Source organism: Arachis hypogaea, chromosome 11 (assembly GCF_003086295.3).
Source record: "Arachis hypogaea cultivar Tifrunner chromosome 11, arahy.Tifrunner.gnm2.J5K5, whole genome shotgun sequence".
NCBI classification, from domain to species: Eukaryota; Viridiplantae; Streptophyta; class Magnoliopsida; order Fabales; family Fabaceae; genus Arachis; species Arachis hypogaea.
In genome coordinates this window covers 109,716,411-109,735,438 of record NC_092046.1, presented here as the reverse complement: position 1 = coordinate 109,735,438, position 19,028 = coordinate 109,716,411, and the positions used below count along the sequence as shown (strand labels likewise).

The 19,028-nt window shown below is 34.9% G+C and overlaps 1 protein-coding gene across 1 annotated transcript; it reads right to left on the bottom strand.

The window, feature by feature from the left end:
* Positions 1–9,971: 9,971 nt before the first annotated feature.
* LOC140176168 (uncharacterized) lies at positions 9,972–11,229 on the bottom strand. Its single transcript, XM_072206059.1, has 4 exons — positions 10,913–11,229; positions 10,728–10,801; positions 10,275–10,636; positions 9,972–10,013 (listed from the first exon to the last, which is right to left on the bottom strand). The coding sequence occupies exons 1-4, from the start codon at positions 11,227–11,229 to the stop codon at positions 9,972–9,974; spliced, it is 795 nt and encodes a 264-aa protein (XP_072062160.1).
* Between the last annotated feature and the right edge of the window lie 7,799 nt (positions 11,230–19,028).

Below are 19,028 nucleotides of genomic sequence, written 5' to 3'. Positions count from 1 at the left end.
TTAATGCAAAGTACTATTGTTTTTCTATTCAATTCAAGCTTATTCTTATTCTAAGATATTTATTCGCACCCAAGAACATGATGAATGTGATGATTATGTGACACTCATCACCATTCTCACCTATGAACGCGTGCCTGGCAATCACTTCCATTCTACATGAAAACGAGCTTGAATGCATATCTCTTAGCCTCCATTCTGAAAGATCGGAGTCTTCGTGGTATAAGATAGAATCAATTGGCAGCATTCTTTAGATCAGGAAAGTCTAAACCTTGTCTGTGGTATTTCGAGTAGGATCTGGGATGGGATGACTGTGATGAGCTTCAAACTCGCGAGTGTTGGGCGTAGTGACAGACGCAAAAGGATCAATGGATCCTATTCCAACATGAGTGAGAACCGACAGATGATTAGCCGTGCGGTGACAGCGGATTTGGACCATTTTCACTGAGAGGATGGACGGTTGCCATTGACAACGGTGATCTCCCAACATACAGCTTGCCATGGAAAAGAGTATGCATGATTGAATGAAGACAGTAGGAAAGCAGAGATTTAGAAGCAACAAGCATCTCCATACGCTTATCTGAAATCCCACCAATGAATTACATAAGTACCTCTATCTTATTTTATGTTCTATTTATCTTTTAATTATCAAAACTTCATAACCATTTGAATCTGCCTGACTGAGATTTACAAGATGACCATAGCTTGCATCAAGCCGACAATCTTCGTGGGATCGACCCTTACTCATGTAAGGTTTATTACTTGGACGACCCAGTGCACTTGCTGGTTAGTTGTGCGGAGTTGTGAAAAGGAATTGAGATTACAATCGTGCGTACCAAGTTTTTGGCGCCGTTGAGATCACAATTTCGTGCACCAATGTGCAAGTAAACTTAGTAAACCAATTGAAATATAAAGCTCACACATCAAACAATGACACATATTGAAGTTTGTTTGCAAAACCTAAATGACATAGAGGTGGAACACATGGGTGATATGGAACTTAGGAAAAAGAAGATAGAAATTAAACTCAATCACATAGCAAGCATGGTCCACAAAGCTTTATAAAGCTCAAAAATATGTCACTAGGTAAGCTTTCGATCCAGTTCCACAATTCCAAAATCTCAATGCATTAAATAGGTGATGTGAATAGGGGTCAATCATAAACAAGCATCACCTAACAAAAAATGCATTAATAATACACAAATTACCTCATCATAGATAATGAAATCAAATCACATGGTGGCCAAAACATGCAATTCAAAAGATTTAAAATGCTTTGAAGGCAATGTCACATGTATTTGGTATCCAAAAATCTTAAGCATGAAGAGTTCAAAACCAAGTAACAACTTGAAACCTCAACAAAGAAATCCAACAATGAAAATTAACAACAATAATGTTAAAATAACATCTTATCAGTAATTAGCAGCAACATATAGCAAACAAGATTAATAATCCAACACTTATAATGAAAAACAGAAAAATAAACATAAATTAAACATACTAAATAACTAACTAACTAACTAACTATAAGAGATGGATCTAGATGGTGATTGGTAGTGTTGGATAATGGTTAAAAGAGGAAAAGAAAAGAGGAGAAGGGAAAAGAAGAAAAGAAATGGACAGAAGAGAAGAGAAGAAATGAGTGAAATAGGGTAGGGGTTCACGCGTACGCATCAGGTCACGCGTACGCATTGTCGACACACACGCGTGATAGTGTAGAGAGAAACAGATGATGCATACGTGTGCATCAAAATTGTGCTAGAGGCACAATTTCAGCACACTACGCGCACAACTCTTCGGTTTTTGTACTGGGCCTGAAAATTTTGGGGGGTCACGCGTACACGTGGGCGAGATATACGCCTGAGTGGTTAGAAACTTGGGGTCACGCATACGCGTGTGTGACGCGTACGCGTGTCTAGGTGCTCTGTTTTTCAAAATTTTTCAAGTTCTAGCACCAAACCAAGCATTCCAAACCTCCAAACAGCTACCAAAACACCATAAAACCTTATTTAACATACTAGACTACTAAATAAACTAAACATGAAATTAAACTTATTTTACCAATATTTACAAAATAGAAAAATAAAAAGAGTTTACCATGATGGGGTGTCTCCTACCTACTACTGTTATTTATTGTCCTTAAGTTGGACTTATGGGGAGCTCTCATCAAGGTGGCTTGTGCTTGAATTCATCTTGGAACTTCCACTAATGCTTGGTCTTCCATTGTGCTCTAAGATTTTCAATTAATTGAACCAAGTCTTGATGGAGTTCTTCACAAGCTTGGAGCTCCCAAAATTGATCCACATCTTGTAATCTGGGATCCCAAACTTTGTTTTCACACTCGTCTTCAAGTTGATCATGGTAATTTTCTCCGGGTGGCAAGTTCTTAGAATTCTCACTTAGGCACTAAACTATCCTCCTAGAACCATTCAATTTAGCACTAGTCCAACCCTTACATCTAATTCTTGAAGCCTCAACCATAATGAGCCTAGACTTACAACGCCAACCACTAAACATCTTTCTCTTACGCTTCATTCCACAAAGCGCCCTAAGTTGGCCATCCGTTTCAAGCAAACCAAATTCAAGTGGGATAATAAAGGTAAGAGTGATAAGTTTTACCCACTCAAATGAAAGATTAGGTGGCGGCCTAGGTAGAGAAGTTTCCAACAGTCTTGATAAAGCACATTCCACTCCCGTCCATCCTCTTCTAAGGGCTTCCACCACTTGACAAGATGCTTCAAGCTCTACCTTTTGCCAAGCTTCCTCAAGTTCACATTCTTCCTCACCAATTTCTTCTAGCTTTTCCCCATCACTCAAGTCATAAATAGGAGGTTGAGTGAAATCTACCTCAACATCCATTCCAAGTTCAATGGGGAAGGATTTGTCAAGCTCAAAAGTATCATATGTTGATGCGGAATCATCATAAATAGGGAAACTTGTTGCTTGCCCCACTTCTTCCAATTCTTCAATCACATTGTGCCTTGGAGGTTGTGCAATAGCCTCCTCAACATCACTTCCAAACTTCATGGAAGAAGGCTCTACAACTTGAGATTCCTCTTTGCATTTAACATCTCCTAAATCTTCAACCACTTCCTTCAGTTTAATTATCTCTACTTCCTCCTCTTGTGATTTTTGCTTCAACTCCCCTTCTTCACTTTGAAGCTTCAAGTTTACTCCCTCACTATGCTCTTTGGTTGATCCTCCACATTCGTCAATGGGAGTACTTGGGATGCATGAGCTTAGGTGGGAGGCCATGTGGTTAATGGCTTCTGCCATGGTAGCAACCATGACTTCTAGCTTCTTCAGCTCCTTTTGCTTCTCTTCTTGCCTTTGGATATAAGAGCTAATATCTCTTTGTTGTTCTAGAATGAAGGCATGGAGAGCTTCTTCAAATGAAGGAGGTGGTAGAAGAGAGGGTTCATTGTTTGAGGGAAAGGTATTGTAGTTGGAGGGTGTTTCATATTGCTGAGAGTCTTGAGGTGGTGTATAAGGAAATGGTGGCTCTTGGGAGTATTGGTGTTGAAATGATGGTGGCTCTAAGTATGGTTCATATGGTGGTTGGTATAGTGGATATGGGTTAGGATCATATGGAGGTGAATGGTGGTATGAGGCTTGTGAGTAGGGTTGTTGGGGGCTATGTCGAGGGAAAGGGTCATATGCATATGGTGATTGTGGTTGACAATCACAATGAGGGTCACCATATCTATTAGGTTGATATGCATTAGGAGTTGGATTATACCTATAAGAAATCGGCAGAGGATGTGGCCAAGAAGGTTGTCCGTATGACTGAGACTCCTCCCACCTTTGATTCCCAAATCCTTGATGCACATCCTCATTAAAGTTTTCATTTCTTACAACATAGTTGTAACTAAACTCATAGCCAAAGGGGTGAGAATTCATAGTGACAAGAGAAAATAAAAACAAATGCTAACAAGAATTGATGAAAATTGACTCCTAAAACTAGAAACAACTAACGAAGAAGCAAAAGGCAAACATATTCACAATATTCACATATATACAATAACCAATAACAAGCACACATTGCAATTCCCCGGCAACGGTGCCAAAAACTTGATAGAAGTTTTTTCGTCGGTTAGGAATTTCACACAAATAAACTCATCGAAGTATAGTTCTCAACCAACAAACAATCCTCAATCAAAGTTTAACTTGTTTGTCACGAGTGCAAACCAATAAAAATACCAAGAGTATTAGATCTCGGGTCGTCTCTCAAAAGAATTGCAGTGAGGTATGCGCATTATTGGTTATGAGGTCCAAGGGGTGGTTTGTATATAAGAAGACAACAAATTAAATGACAATCAAATAAAGAAAAAAATTAAGGAAAGCAAGTAATAAATAGAGACATTCATGGCAAGGATTGAAAATATAGACTTTCTATCCTAGTCATTAATTATCATACAATAGTTAACAAGATCTAATCCTATTAAGTCATCTTCAACATCGGAAGAAGGTACAATGTTATCTTCAACATAGGAAGAAAGTCAAATAGGACTAGTTAATCTCAGTCCATAAGTCCTAATCAACTTACTAATTGAATTAGCAAGAGACTAGAGTCAATGGAAATAATATTAACTAACAACTCTAGATCACCAACATAAGTTGGGTATTAATGACTCAAGATTGCCTAATTTCTCTTTCCAAGACAAGAATGCTCAAAAAGCTACTCTAACATCCAACCAAGCATTTTGTCAAACACTTGGAAGGCATAAAAGGAAAACATCATAAAATTACAAGAATAATAAATCTACAACTTACCCAATGCAAGAAATTAACAATAACAACTAAGGAAAGCAAATTGAACATGAAATACCTCAAAATTGCATTAAAGAGAATGAAAATTAATAAGAGTGCATGAACATAAAAGTAACCAAAATGAGAAATTAACAAGTAAAATTAAGAGAACAAGGATGTAGGAACAAGAAATTGTAAAGAAAACTAGATGAAAACAAGAATTAAACCTTAGATCTAAGAGAAATTTACCTAATTCTAACCTAATTCTAGAGAGAAGAGGGAGCTTCTCTCATTAGAAAACTACCTAAAGCATGGTCCTAAGCTAATCTAATTGCTCCCCCTTTGTCCAATCTTGAATTCTACATCAAATAGTCTCAGAAATGAGTTGGATTTGGGCCTAGAAAGCTCAGAAATCTCCCCCAGTGTATTCACTTTAATGAGGTCACATGATCAGCATCACGCGTGCGCGTGGTTGACGCGTGCCATCGCTTGCCGAAATTCCTTCTTACGCGTACACGTGGGTGACGCGTGCGCGTGGCCATTACTGTCCTCCTCACACGTACGCGTGGATGACGCGTGCACGTGTCCTTCAATTAAGCAAATCCTCATTTCTTCATGAATTCTCCACTTTGCATGCTTTCTTCTTCACTTCCTCTATCCAATCCTAACCTTATAAGCCTGAAATCACTTAACAAACATATCAAGGCATCGAATAGAATTAAAGTGAATTAAAATTAGCAATTTAAAGGCCTAAAAAAACATGTTTTTAACTCTTAAGAACAAATTATGGAGAATTACAAAACCATGCTATTTCATTGAATAAATGTGAGATAAGTTGATAAAAGCCACCAAATTCAACACAAGATAAACCATAAAATTGGGGTTTATCAGACTTTTAGTCGAACCATTGAGTTTGACCATAACAGAGTTGCAAAAAGCTTCCATAAATAATGACCAGATTCCTAATGGCTTGCTTCTTCAATGGCATCGATGTATTCTTGATGGTCATCTAGTAAGCCTCTTGCATAGCATGCATCTCTAAATGATAAGTACACAATACCCCTATATATTCTATGATCCTTATAACTTGTTGGTGTATGAACCAGGTTTTTCACGAATAAAATAATTTAAATACCCAAAGTAAGTACCGGAAAGTTAGAATGAGAATTTGGGGATTTAAGTATGATTTTTGGACTCAGTAGGTTTTTCTGAGAAAGAAAATGTGTTTTCTGCAAAAAATTGTAAAAAACTGCGAACCAGCAGTTGAACCGATTGAACCGATTTAAGTCTGTCCGGTTCTGTGCGAGAAAAAGTGAGAACAGTCGAAAACTTTAGAAAAATATTAGGAATAAAAAACCGGGCGTTAGTGTTAAAGGTTTGGCTCAAAGTTGGGCCAAATGGGCTAAAAACGCTAACGGGTTGGACCGGGCCTAAGTTGGGCCCAAGCCCAACTTATATAAGTCTCCTTTAATGAGCTTTCAGCTCATTTTCATTAAAGAGAGAGAGAGAGTTCGGTTATGAGAGAAGAGAGAAGAGAAGCCATGGGAGCACTATTCATCCTCCACTTTCAGGAGCCATAACTTTTGATCCGGAGCTCCAATTGACGAGCCGTTTGTGGCCACACGAAGCTCTCGTCGAGCTCTACCTTTCTATCCAAAGAAACCTGGTAAAAAATCGCGTCTCTCCTCCCAGTTTTGTGCCCTATATTTCTGCGATTTTGAGGTCATGGTTTTGAGTAGATTTTGTGGTTTTAGTTGTTTAGGTGATCTCTAGTAGCGGGTAAATATTGGATTTTACCCCTAATCATGTTGGGTAAGGTAAAGTTTCACTAAACCTTTGTGTTTAGTTGCTTTATGTATCTTAGGTCTTGATGTTGGTATATATATGTGTTGTTAGTTTGAGCTTTGGTGTTTGTTGGAGTTGGTTGAGGCCTTGGATCAAGCTTGGTGGTTTCGTTTTGGTGTTTGGTGCGTTTGTGAATCGGCCAAGGTATGGTTTCAGTTTTCTTTATGTAATATGTAATTTTCATGGACACTTAGGCTAGTGGCCCATAGGATAGGATTGAACTGAATATGTGGTTGTTGTGGCATATGTATGATGATGGTAATTGTTGAGGATTATTGGTGCTAATGATGTATTATGATGTTGGTTAATGTTAGTTATTATATGGTGATAAATTGTTGGAATTGATGAGGATTTATAGTGGTTGTTGATATTGGTTGGTTGATGATGCTTGATGAATTGATGTTGTGAATGTTGTTAAATAATGATATTGAGGTATGAGGTATATTGAATTTTGAATGAATGTATATTGTTGATTATTGGTACAAAGCATGAATGAGGTTGTTGATGAAGATTGATAGTGAAAGAATGATGATTGGTGAAGGTGTTGGTGGAAGATTGATTATAGTGTTCTATATTTGATGTGTGGATTGATGAGTGTTAAAGGGGTTGATAATTGGAGATATTAGATGTTGGATGTGGTATAGTTGAAATAATGATGGAAGTGGTGAGAAGTTATGTTGATGATAATAAGGTTAATGGATATTTGGAAAATGTGAATTAGGTTGGATTTAGAATTATTGAATGGTTAGAAGGTTGTGTGAGTGAGAAAATGGTTGAGGTAGTGTTTGTATGAATTCTGGGCTGTTTTGGTTTGGTTGATATGTGATTGATTGGTATTGGATTGAGGTTTGGTTAAAATTGAGGTTATGTGATTTTTGGGTAAAAATAGATTTTTGGTGAACTTTGTCTGATCATAACTTTTGCCTCAGACTTCAAAATTTGTTGAACTTGGTTTATATTTGAAGATTATTGAAAACCCTTCGATTTGATATAAAGTTTGCAAAATTTGAAATTTTGTAAAGGAAGTTATGATCATTTAAAGTTGGTGTTGAAAATCTGAAATTCTGCAAAGTTGCAGAATTTCAGGATTTTTGATATGTGTGCACGCACAGCCTTGTGCGCACGCACAACCCTGCGAAAATGTTATCCTGTACAGACGCACCGACCTGTGTGTACGCACAGGCAAGAGAAAGGGCTCTGGTGGCAGCGCTAGCATAGGTTGTGCGCGCGCACATCAATAAAGGATTACGACCTGTGTGGACGCACAGCCCTGTGCGCACGCACAAGTCAGGAAGGGTCGTCTATTGGGGCGCTCGCACAGCTTGTGCGAGTGAATAGACTTGTATATTTTAGTACCTGTGCGTACGCACACCCCTATGCATATGCACACTTTCAAAATCCTCCTAGATGTGCGCACGCACACCCCTGTGCGGACGCACACGTCCTGTTTCATAATTTTAAACTTTGTTTTCAACTGTTTCACCTTCCCGATATGGTTGTAAGCTTCTATAACACCATTTTAAGACTCTTGGGCTTGTTTTTGGGCGTTGGATCATGGGAAAGGTCTTAGGAGAATTTATTTGGGTTTTATTTTAAAAAGTTAGCAAACGGAGGTTTAGGTTTCTGGTGTACTGAGGATGGGCTTGGTGGAGTGAGAAAGGAGAATGGTACTGGAATTGAGATACTGAGGAACTGATGAGTTTGGGATGAAAATTATGAATTGATGATGGATATTGAAGGGAAGTGTGACAGGCACTATATCCTTGGAATGTTGAGAATTGATAATTGAAAGTGATTTGAGATGAGAAATGGTGATGAATGGTGATGATGTGAGGTTGATGAACTTGTTGAATGTTGAGAGTGCGCCAGGCACTATATCCTTCGGTTAAGCATGATAGTGTGTAGGGCACTATATCCCTGGGAATGAATTATGATTAATGACCTTTTCTGCTGCAAGAGTGTGCCAGGCACTATATTCTTGGATTACGCATGCGAGTGTGCCCGGCACTATATCCGTTGGTGAATAGAGTGTGCCCGGCACTATATCCGTGGGTCAGTAGAGTGTGCCCGGCACTATATCCGTGGGCGTGGTAGAAAAGCTACAACCGAAAGGATGTGTCGGGTTGGCATTTATGGACTGACAAGTGATATCACGAGCCAATAGGATAGACATGCATCATGTGCATTTTCTATCTGTCTGTATGCTTTGCCGACTTGAAATTGTATGCCTAAATGAATAACATGCCTATTTGCTTACTTGAACTACTTGCTCTATATGCTTCTACTTGTGTTTTACTTGCTTGCATTTATATTGTGATTGTCTGGTGCTAAGGAGGTTAGGTAGGCAGTGGCGATGAGATCGCAAGGAGGTAAGGTTGGCAAAGGCTGTGGGATACAACGGCGTGATTAGTATTAGTTAGAATTTCCCTAAGTTTAGATAACCCGGTTATGGTTTAAGTTCCTTGAATATTTATTTATTTTATTCTAAGCTTGAATATCGGTTTGATGTGAAGTTCTAGGATTGCTTTTAGCGTCTCGGAGCCTTACATCTTACATTATTGGGCACTGTTATCATACTGAGAACCTCCGGTTTTCATTCCATACATTGTTGTTGTTTTTCAGATGCAGGTCGCAACCTACCGCAGTGAGTTGGGTGATGGTCGCAGAGCGGAGGATCTTATTCTATTTTGTTGTCATCTTGGTTATTTTAATTTTTACTCTCACTTTTGTATTTTGTTTTGCCTAGAGGCTTTTATTTGAGGGAACAAAACTTGTATACGCCCTTTTGAACTACAGTCTTCTATTTGTCGGTATATATGGCTAGCCGGCTTAAACTCCGCGAGTCGTGGCTAGATCCTTATGACATTATACTATGATATTTTGATATAAATTGTATCTATTTCTTGTGCTTTAAGTTAGTTGCTCTGTTTATGCGTTTTGCGCTTTTCATACCCTAACTTTGAGCTTTATTCCTTCATCGGGCTTCTAGATTATATTATTATTTCTTTATAAATATGTATAAGCCTTAGAATTTTCGTAACCTTTGGTTAACCCTTGCTTTACGGCTAGAGGTAAGGCTTGGGTTAATTGTGGTGTTACATTTGGACCTTGAACAATGTTAACAACATTCTAAGATAGTATAATTCTCTAGATGTCGGAGGGACAAAAAAGAGCCTTCCAATGACAACATTTCTTTTCCTTGGTTCCCATATCCTGGCATTGCGCTTCCAAACAAATTTACTTGGGAATTCATTATAAGTTAGCTGTCTTGCAATCTCGTATTTTTTGTTTGCCTTGAACCAAGCGACAAACATGGATTCTCAAATTGTTGCTTTATTTACAGTAGTTAACAAGTCATCTTCGTCTTCAAAAAACATTGTCTACGCATCTGGTAAGTGGAAGCTTAGTCGCTCAACAGATGGCTTCCAATAGTAAATATTAAAAGCAAATATTGTCCATGCAGATTAACATGGAGAAATATACCGGCAATCATAAAACAACTTAATCTCATCAACAGGCTTAACGGTGGGATCGTTGTCTTTTGAACTTTAATAAAAAGTTGTCACTCGATCACTTCCCTTGTTAACATACTTAAAGAGATATTTTATGAAACGTGATTGATTGCACCATTCAACGTTGATATGAGCTCCATATTTTAACAGCAAGTGTTGATTATGTGGTACCACATAGCAATTGTCTAGAGGAATTCCAGAAATGTCAATCGTTCGGCCATCATTGCGACACCTATAAACTGTATATCCATCATGATCTATTGTGGTAAATACAACAAACTTCTTCGAAAAATGTTGAGAACAACATCCATTATCCATGCAAGGTGAATTTTTTCTAGCAATTCCACATGGACCATACATCATTTGACTCTTTACTGCTTCATAATATTTTGGGTCCAAAGTTCGATCCGGAATCTCAGCTAAAATAGTCCTGTCAATATCTTTAGGAGCAGGAAACTTATCTTGAGCAGCGAGAAATAATAATATGTGTGCATGAGGCAATCCACGCTTTTGGAACTCAATTGTGTATATAACTACAACGAAACAATTTGCAATATGTTAATTAAGCTTTACTTAAATAACATGAAATGTTGTTCTAATTAAATAAACTTTTTTGCATGTTACCTATAGTCGATATTCCAAATAATTTGTTTTTGTGAATATCCTTAATCAACATGTCCAACTTTTCTTTAAATAATCTGTAAACAATATCAGGTCTATCTTCTAACTATAAATTATTCTCCTTGCAATAACGTTGAATCTCTTCCCATTGAGGATTGCATGTAACTGTAATGAACAAATCTGGATACCCGATAGACTTATATATTGCCATAGCATCTTGGTAATTTTGTATCATGTATCTGGCTCCCCCGATAAAGGTTGCTGGTAGGACAATGCATTTGCTTAGAGAGGATGCTTCTGTTTTCTCATTAAGAACTGCATTTCTAAGACCCTTGTAAATTTTAGCTCTTAGCTTTTCTTGCTTTGTATAGACGTATTTCAATCTTGCTACTTCAACCATTGAGAATGCATCGACTAGGAATTGATGAAATAGACGCCTAGAAAACAATAAAGCACCTTTGCTTGATTGTCTGTGCTGAACTCGGAATGCAAAAAAGTCCCTCATACTGATGTTTGCATGTTTAGCATTTGTATTTTTCTGTGGTCTGTTCAATGGGATACTTTCACGCCAACCATCTTTCTCGTACGGAAACAATAGAGGATATTGTAGTGCCAAGTATGATGGGTTTAGTTCTAAAACTCACTATAGTGCTCCTGATCTCGTTTCAATAATGATATCTCTCTCTTTCATTGACACATCAAAATCTCCCACCACCAACCTCGCAATCTCATCAACAAATGGCAAATTATACCTTCTTCCATCCTTGTCTCGTTTTCCAATCAATCTAAGTTGAATATCGCGAATTAGATTAGATTTCATAACTTCACGCATCATTCGAAATGTCTCTGCCAGCACGTTGTATGTGTCAAGCATCTTCATAAGGTCAGCAACAATGGTTTTGTCTAGATGGTCTGTGTTGTTATCAGAGCTCCAATCCCAATAAAATAATGATTATTAAATGGAAATTGGTACATAAGGTTACAATACTTTTTTTTTTGGAATATAGCTTTGCCATGGTTAGGTACCTAACAACAGTAGTTCTACTGTTGATTTCATTCTGTGTCATAAATATATAATTGTGCAAATTTAGCAGGACTTCCCTCCTGTGGTAACAAACTACCCATCAAATGGTAGTTTTGGCCATGAAGTAGGAATGTTGGCGGTCTTTTGCTGTGGTTAATGGATCTGTCTATCTTTCCACCAAAAGACGTAAAAGCAAACATACTATTGTATGTACGGGTGTTCTTTTGAAAGTGGATGGATTTTTTCATCACAGCCCGATAGTAACTGATGAAGAATTTTCGAAGGTTGTTGGAGTAATGGTAATTTCACCTGACCTTGACGACAACAGAGGCCAAATTTTGGAACTCTCTCATGGCAGTGCTTGTTTAGACATTCTTCAAACCAAAACGTGGCTCCACAATGTTGGCATTCATAATCAGGGTTGCCAAAGTTAAGATATGAGACTTCTAAAATATGTAACACATGTTATGCTTATAACGGTTTCAGCTTGGTATAAAAATCAGAATAACTAAATGCAATGTTACCTTGAGTGATCTCTTCAAGTTCATTGTCATCATCATAATGTTGTTCTGCTTGTCCTGCATCTAATCAGTGAATATTCTATCAGTTGGGTGACTTCATAGTTTAAAATATGATGTTAGGTTCTACAAATACATTGTTTTATTTTAATACAAAAAAATAATGATGTTGTTCCACAAATTTCGGTTACACACCTGCTTCATCTTCTTTTCCAACTGTTTCATTTGCCTGAAGGTTTTGAGTTGGTATTTGTATGTGACAGATAAACTTTCCTTGTGCACTCGCTATAATTTTTAAGAAGCAGATTATTTGTTTTCAAATTAATATAAAATAAAAACTAATGATAATTTTTGCTTGTAATATGTGATAGCTTAACACACTATGGCAGAACTTCAAAAATATTTTTAAGGAGGCCAAACTTTAACATATAAAATACATAATATTATTTATATGGAAACAAAATTTTATTTCGAAAACAACTTTTTAGATTTTGTTACTAAGATGATAATAAATGAATAATTTTATAAAATATTTTAAAATAGTACTCTTCGAGTCTTGAACGGTTTAAAATATTCAATAGTTAAACCAGAACAAAATTTCTTTTAGTTAGAATGATAAATATTAAAAATTGTAATATTTATTGAATATTGAATACTTTTAGAAACAATTTAATTAAAAAACTAACAAAGCAAAAAATAATACCAAATTAATTAGAGATAAAAGAATTATTCAATTTCTTATAGATGATATGAAAAAATATAATTATTTAGAACTTAGTTTGAAAGATTAAAAATTTAAACGTTGTAACTTATAAAAATTCTCCATTAGTCTACACTAATAAAATTACACCAATAGTTAAAGAATATTTAAATATTTTGTGTAAATAAATAAAATAAAACCAAATGACATAAAATAGCATTAAAAAAATAAAGTAATTATTATAATGATTATGATGATGAGTTTTATTGTATCAAATACTTTATAAAAGGCCATTTTGGTTTGTGCATTAGTCCGACCAATTTGAAGAAAAATTTTAAGATAGCCCATTAATCTACCAACTTCGAAAAAGAATAGATAGCCCATGAATCTACAAATTTGAACAAAAACATAGTAAAAATGGAAGACTTTAAAACTTCAACACAAGACACTTAGTATAGTGCATACAACTTTTGTCAACTAAACTCTAATTATATTCTATATAATTTTATTACTAAACACTCTAAAAAAACTTTAGGGGCCATAGTCCCCCATCGTCTACACTAAACTCTACCATTGCATGTATCTCATGTAGCATGGCAACTATTAAAATCAATAGATTTATAGTAAGACAACAAATTAAATAAAGTTAACTAAAAAAGTAGTTGCAAAGTAATAAAGGAACTTGCATTACTCTGGATCTAATCTGTGTATACTATGTAAATTGGGCGACTTCATAGTTTAAAATATGATGTCAGTTTCCACAAAAACATTTTTTTTGTTTAAATACAAAAAAAATAATAATGTTGTTCCATAAACTTCATTAACGCACCTGCTTCATCTTCTTCCCCAACTATTTCCTCTGTCTGAAAGTTTTGACTTGGTACTTGTATGCGACGGAAAAACTTTTCTCGTGCACTCGTTGTAATTTTTAAGAAGCATATTATTTGTTTTAAAATATGATGTTAGGTTCCACAAATACATTGTTTTGTTTTAATACAAAAAAATAGTGATGTTGTTCCATAAATTTCGGTTACACACCTGCTTAATCTTCTTCTCCAACTGTTTCATCTGCTCTAAGGTTTTGACTTGGTACTTGTATGGGAGGGGTAAACTTTCCTCGTACACTCGCTGTAATTTTTAAGAAGCAGATTATTTGTTTTTAAATTAAAATAAAATAAAAACTAATGATAATTTTCGCCTTTAAAATGTGGTACCTTAATGCACTGTGGTGGAATTTCAAAAATATTTTTGAGGAGGCCAAAACTTTAACATAGAAAATACATAATATTATTTATATGGAAACAAAATTTTTGAAAATAAATTTTTAGAGTTTGTCACTAAGATAATAAAAAATGAATAATTTTATAAAATATTTTAAAATAGTACTCTTTGAGTCTTGTACAGTTTAAAATATTCAATAATTAAACCAAAACTAAATTTCTTTTAGTTAGAATGATAAATATTAAAATTATAATATTTATTGAACATTGAATATATTTTTTAGAGACAATTTAATTAAAAAACTTACAAAGCAAAAAATAATACCAAATTAATTAGACATAAAAGAATTGTTCAATTTCTTAAAGATGATATGAAAAAAAATAACTACTTAGAACTTAGTTTGAAAGATTAAAAATTTAAAAGTTATAACTTAAGAAAATTTTCCATTAGTGTACACTAATAAAATCACACCAATAGTTAAAGAATATTCTAATATTTTATGTAAAAAAATAAAATTAAATGAATAACACATAAAATAGCATTAAAAAAAATGAAGTAATTATTATAATGATCATGATGATGAGTTTTATTGTATCAATTACTTTATAGAACCCCTTTTAAGTTAGTTTATTAGTTTGACGAATTTGAAGAAAAATAGTTACATAGCCCATTAATCTACTAATTTGAAGAAAAATTAGATAGCCTATTAATCAACGAATTTGAAGAAAAAATAGTACAAATTGAAGAGTTTAAAACTTGAATACAAGATACTTAATATGGTATATAAAACTTTTGCCAACTGAACTTTAAGCATATTCTATATAATTTTATTACTGAAGACTTTATAAGAACTTTCGGTGGTCATGGCCCCCAATTATCCATACTAAGCTCCGCCATTATATATATATCATGTAGCATGGAAACTATAAGAATCAATAGATTTATAGTAAGACAACAAATTCAATAAATTAAAAAGTAGCTGGAGAATAATGAAGGAACTTGCTAAAACCCCTAATTCATTGGACACTGATACATAGTTGACCTTGTCGTTATTTTATTCCATTGGAGTTAATTCATATTCTCTATAATTTGTTTAGTTATCAACCTCCACATGCTATACAGTTTGAAGAAGTATTCATAGCTAATTGTAGTTCGGTCATGGTAGGCTCCCTAAGATATACAAACTATAGGTAAAGAAAATTTACATATATGTTGGCTGTTTTATATTTTGCAAGTATTTTTTAAAGCACATTCGTACATGAAAGTGTTTTTATCTAAGCCAAATTGCTATATATAGTTTTCACAAACTACTATTCCTTTGTCTACTGTATAATTCATGAAAGTGATTTGACATGCATTCATGCAACCTACACATAATGCAGATAGCTATGATATTTGATATTATTACTTGATATCAAACCTTTCTTAGCTCTGACTGATCGATCTTCCACTATGGCTGGTGTAGCAATATTAGTGTTAGTTGTGGTTGATTAAGTTACATGATGTGGTTCTCCCATGTTGAGACATTGAACATATTGAATTGGATCCGACATATGTTCAGATTGTTCCCAAGTATGACTTGGACGAAAAACTAAAGCAAGCAAAGAACGTTGTTAGATAATTATATCAAAATGTGTGAATGACTGAAGTTTTAATGATATTTAGTTTTATTTGGTTCAATATATAGATAAAGAAATCACCTGGGATGGCATTATTTCACCTGTGAACTACACAAATAGTATGTTGCTCTGTTACTCCAATTGGACTAATTTTCTTGCCAAGTGGTGTATGTGCAGTTATAGGATCACTCTCTTGTCCTGCATTGTATATGCTGAGTTATATTTCCTATACACATGATAACTTCTACTTTTGCAAGACACACATCATGAAAAAATAAAGCAACTTCATGTATTATTTCCATGGATTCGACCTCTTGTCCTAGTACTACAAAGTAAAATATCTAAACACATTTTTTTAGTTACATAAAAAGGATTCAAGTTTGAATATTATATAGATGCAGCACAAGAATGAACACATGCCTGTGTAAATAGATGTGAGTAGCTTCCATTTTAGGGATGTCAAGTTTCCCTAAAGCATATGAACAGAACCCTTTGTAGTAGTATTTGGCCAGTTCTGGAGGCAAATCTTTTCTGCAAATCACTTCAAAATTAGTCATACTTGTTTTGGAACAGATTATTATACCTGAATAAATAATTCAGATTATGATTTAAGAAACCCTTTTGCCCGTCTTCGTTCAATCTCCTCCTCTTTTCAGCCAGGATAAGATGCTTCTTCTTCTTTGCCTCCTTTGTATTGTATAGATTCATAGTATTCCAACAATATGCACAATGGTATTGTGTTACTCCTTAGAGGATTCTGTGTAACAACCCTGATTTTCGAGTACGCGAGATCTTTTCTAAAGGCACGAATTTCTCCGGAAGATTAGTAAAGAGAACACCTCTTCTATATCAACAAGTATCTCGATACTCATTGTCATTATGTCATCCTTAAGCTAGAACCTTTTCTGAGGCAAGCTCGATAACACGGTCACGAAGAACCTAGTTTTTGAACCGTATCGGTTAGGAGTTTTGATTCGGTTTTTCGTAAGTAGTCTCAGTTTGACGAACCGGACTCGATTCATGAGATAAGAGAGATAATAGTATAATATTATCATTATATTAGTATTAGAATATGCTTGAATGAAATTATAAGGTTACCTGGTCTGTTTTAGTTAAAAACAGAAAATCGGTTTAACCGGGTTCACAGTTTACTGGTGCAGCTTAGCACCAGAACTCTCTGATGACTTTAGCAATGCTAACGCCATATTATACATGTTTTATTCCCATAATAAATATGTTATTAGTGTCATTTATGCTAGTAGCTCAGAAAATAATTTTTAGAGATGTTTTTACGAGTGTTCCGATACATCTAGTTTTAGTAGTTGTACACCAGAAATATTTTAATATTATTTTAACCCACCTCCAAGCCAGCCAATCACAACTCACCTTACACCCCCAAGACCTCCAATTCTGTCTCATTTCATCATTTTGGCCGAAAATAACAAGAGAGAAAAGAGAGAAACTTTCATGAACACTTAATCTTCAAAGCTTGATTTCTTCTGAACTAAAACTCAAATCAAAACTCCGATTTCACCAAAATGATCCTCTCTTCTTCCTCTACATAACCATATAACATATCAAGGCTGGAAATAAGGTGAGATGGCTGTCTCCCTCCCTCTTCAATTCGGTTTTGAAGGAAGCATGGTTAAACAAGTATTTTCTTGATGTTCTTCCTTAGATCTCTTGCTTAGCTTCACTTGTGGGCCAAAGATCTTTGATTTCCTGCACGTTTAAAGTGAGGATAACCTTCCTAAGATGCTACTGAACTTCGTTTAGTTGATGGTTTAGAGTTTTAAAGTTGTTCTTGATGTGTTTTAGGAGGAAAAAGTGCTTTAAGAACACTTCAAAGAGTAACCGGATTTGGAGCAGCAAATCAAGGTAGGGTGTAACGAAATTAATCTTGATTATTTGTGTTTGAGTTGTGTGAATGCTGCATGATTTGGCTTTGCTAAAAATTGGTTGCATATATGATTGATTCTTGGTGAAAATTTGGTGAAATTTTGATGAAATTTGATGAAATTCAAGCTTTAAAGTTCATGTTCTTGGAGCAGCTGGAAAAATGAAACCCTAGGCCTAAATTGAGGTTCAATTTGTTTTAAAATCATGTAGAAAAGATGGGATTTTAGTGGCTGCTAATTTATTATGAATTAAGATAAAAATCGGTTGCTGAAAAGACTGAAAAACAGGTAAAAACAGAGAAAGAATCTGAAGAATTTACGAAGAACACGAAGAACACTTTGAGTGTGATGAAGAACATTGAAGAACACCTTTTAGATCTTAGAAAGGGCAAGGAAGTAAATATTTTGGTGTTTGAGGGGTTATTTGGTAATTTCTAAAAGTTAGGGCGGTTAAAGTAGAAATATTAAAAGTTACCCGGGTAAAAAGTTAATTTTGAAAGTGAAAAGGTAAAGGCAAGATAATTTTCGACAATTTAATGATAAAATAATAAATAATAATAAAATATTAAATAATAATATTTAATTAAAAATAATATTTTAATAAAAATAATAAAATAATGCAGAAAAGGCAGTTTTCTGTAAAAGCTTTAGAAAGACAACTTTAAGTGCAGAATCTCATAATTACCTTCATAAAACACTTAGGGAATGGTAATAACATGTTAGTGAGGCAAAGATAAAGAAAAGATAAAAAGTTAAAGAAAAGATAAAAACCAAAGAAAAAGTCTGTAAAATTTTAATGACAGAAAAACAGACAGAGACTAGTGAACGAACTAGGGCAACTTAGTTAGTACTTGAGTTGCGACTAGGATTAGGTATAATATGAAAAGTTAAACTATTTCAGTATAGACTTAATGAACCTATAATTGGGACATGATAACTATTCATACCAAAATTTACATAAGCTTTAAATACATACGTTAAGCAGAGAAATCAGAGTAGAGTAAAAAGATAAAAGAGATGAGTAATACAACAAAGAGATATTTGTTTTGTGTACATTTGTTGCATTAAGGCAACTCCAGAGTTATTTGTTTGTTCATCTGCTGCGTTGAGGCAGTCAGATAAATAGTGGTACGACCACAGAACGTTTTCCAGTGCTACACAGCTATTGAGAGCTATACCTGCAACTGATAATCTGGGATCACTTGCAGAGGATATTAATTCATACACGGCTAGAATGCCACACCTGTAATGCAAGGATTTGCTTACAGAGTATATGATTTCATACACGGCTAGAATGCCGTCACCTGTAAGGCAGAGTCTGCTT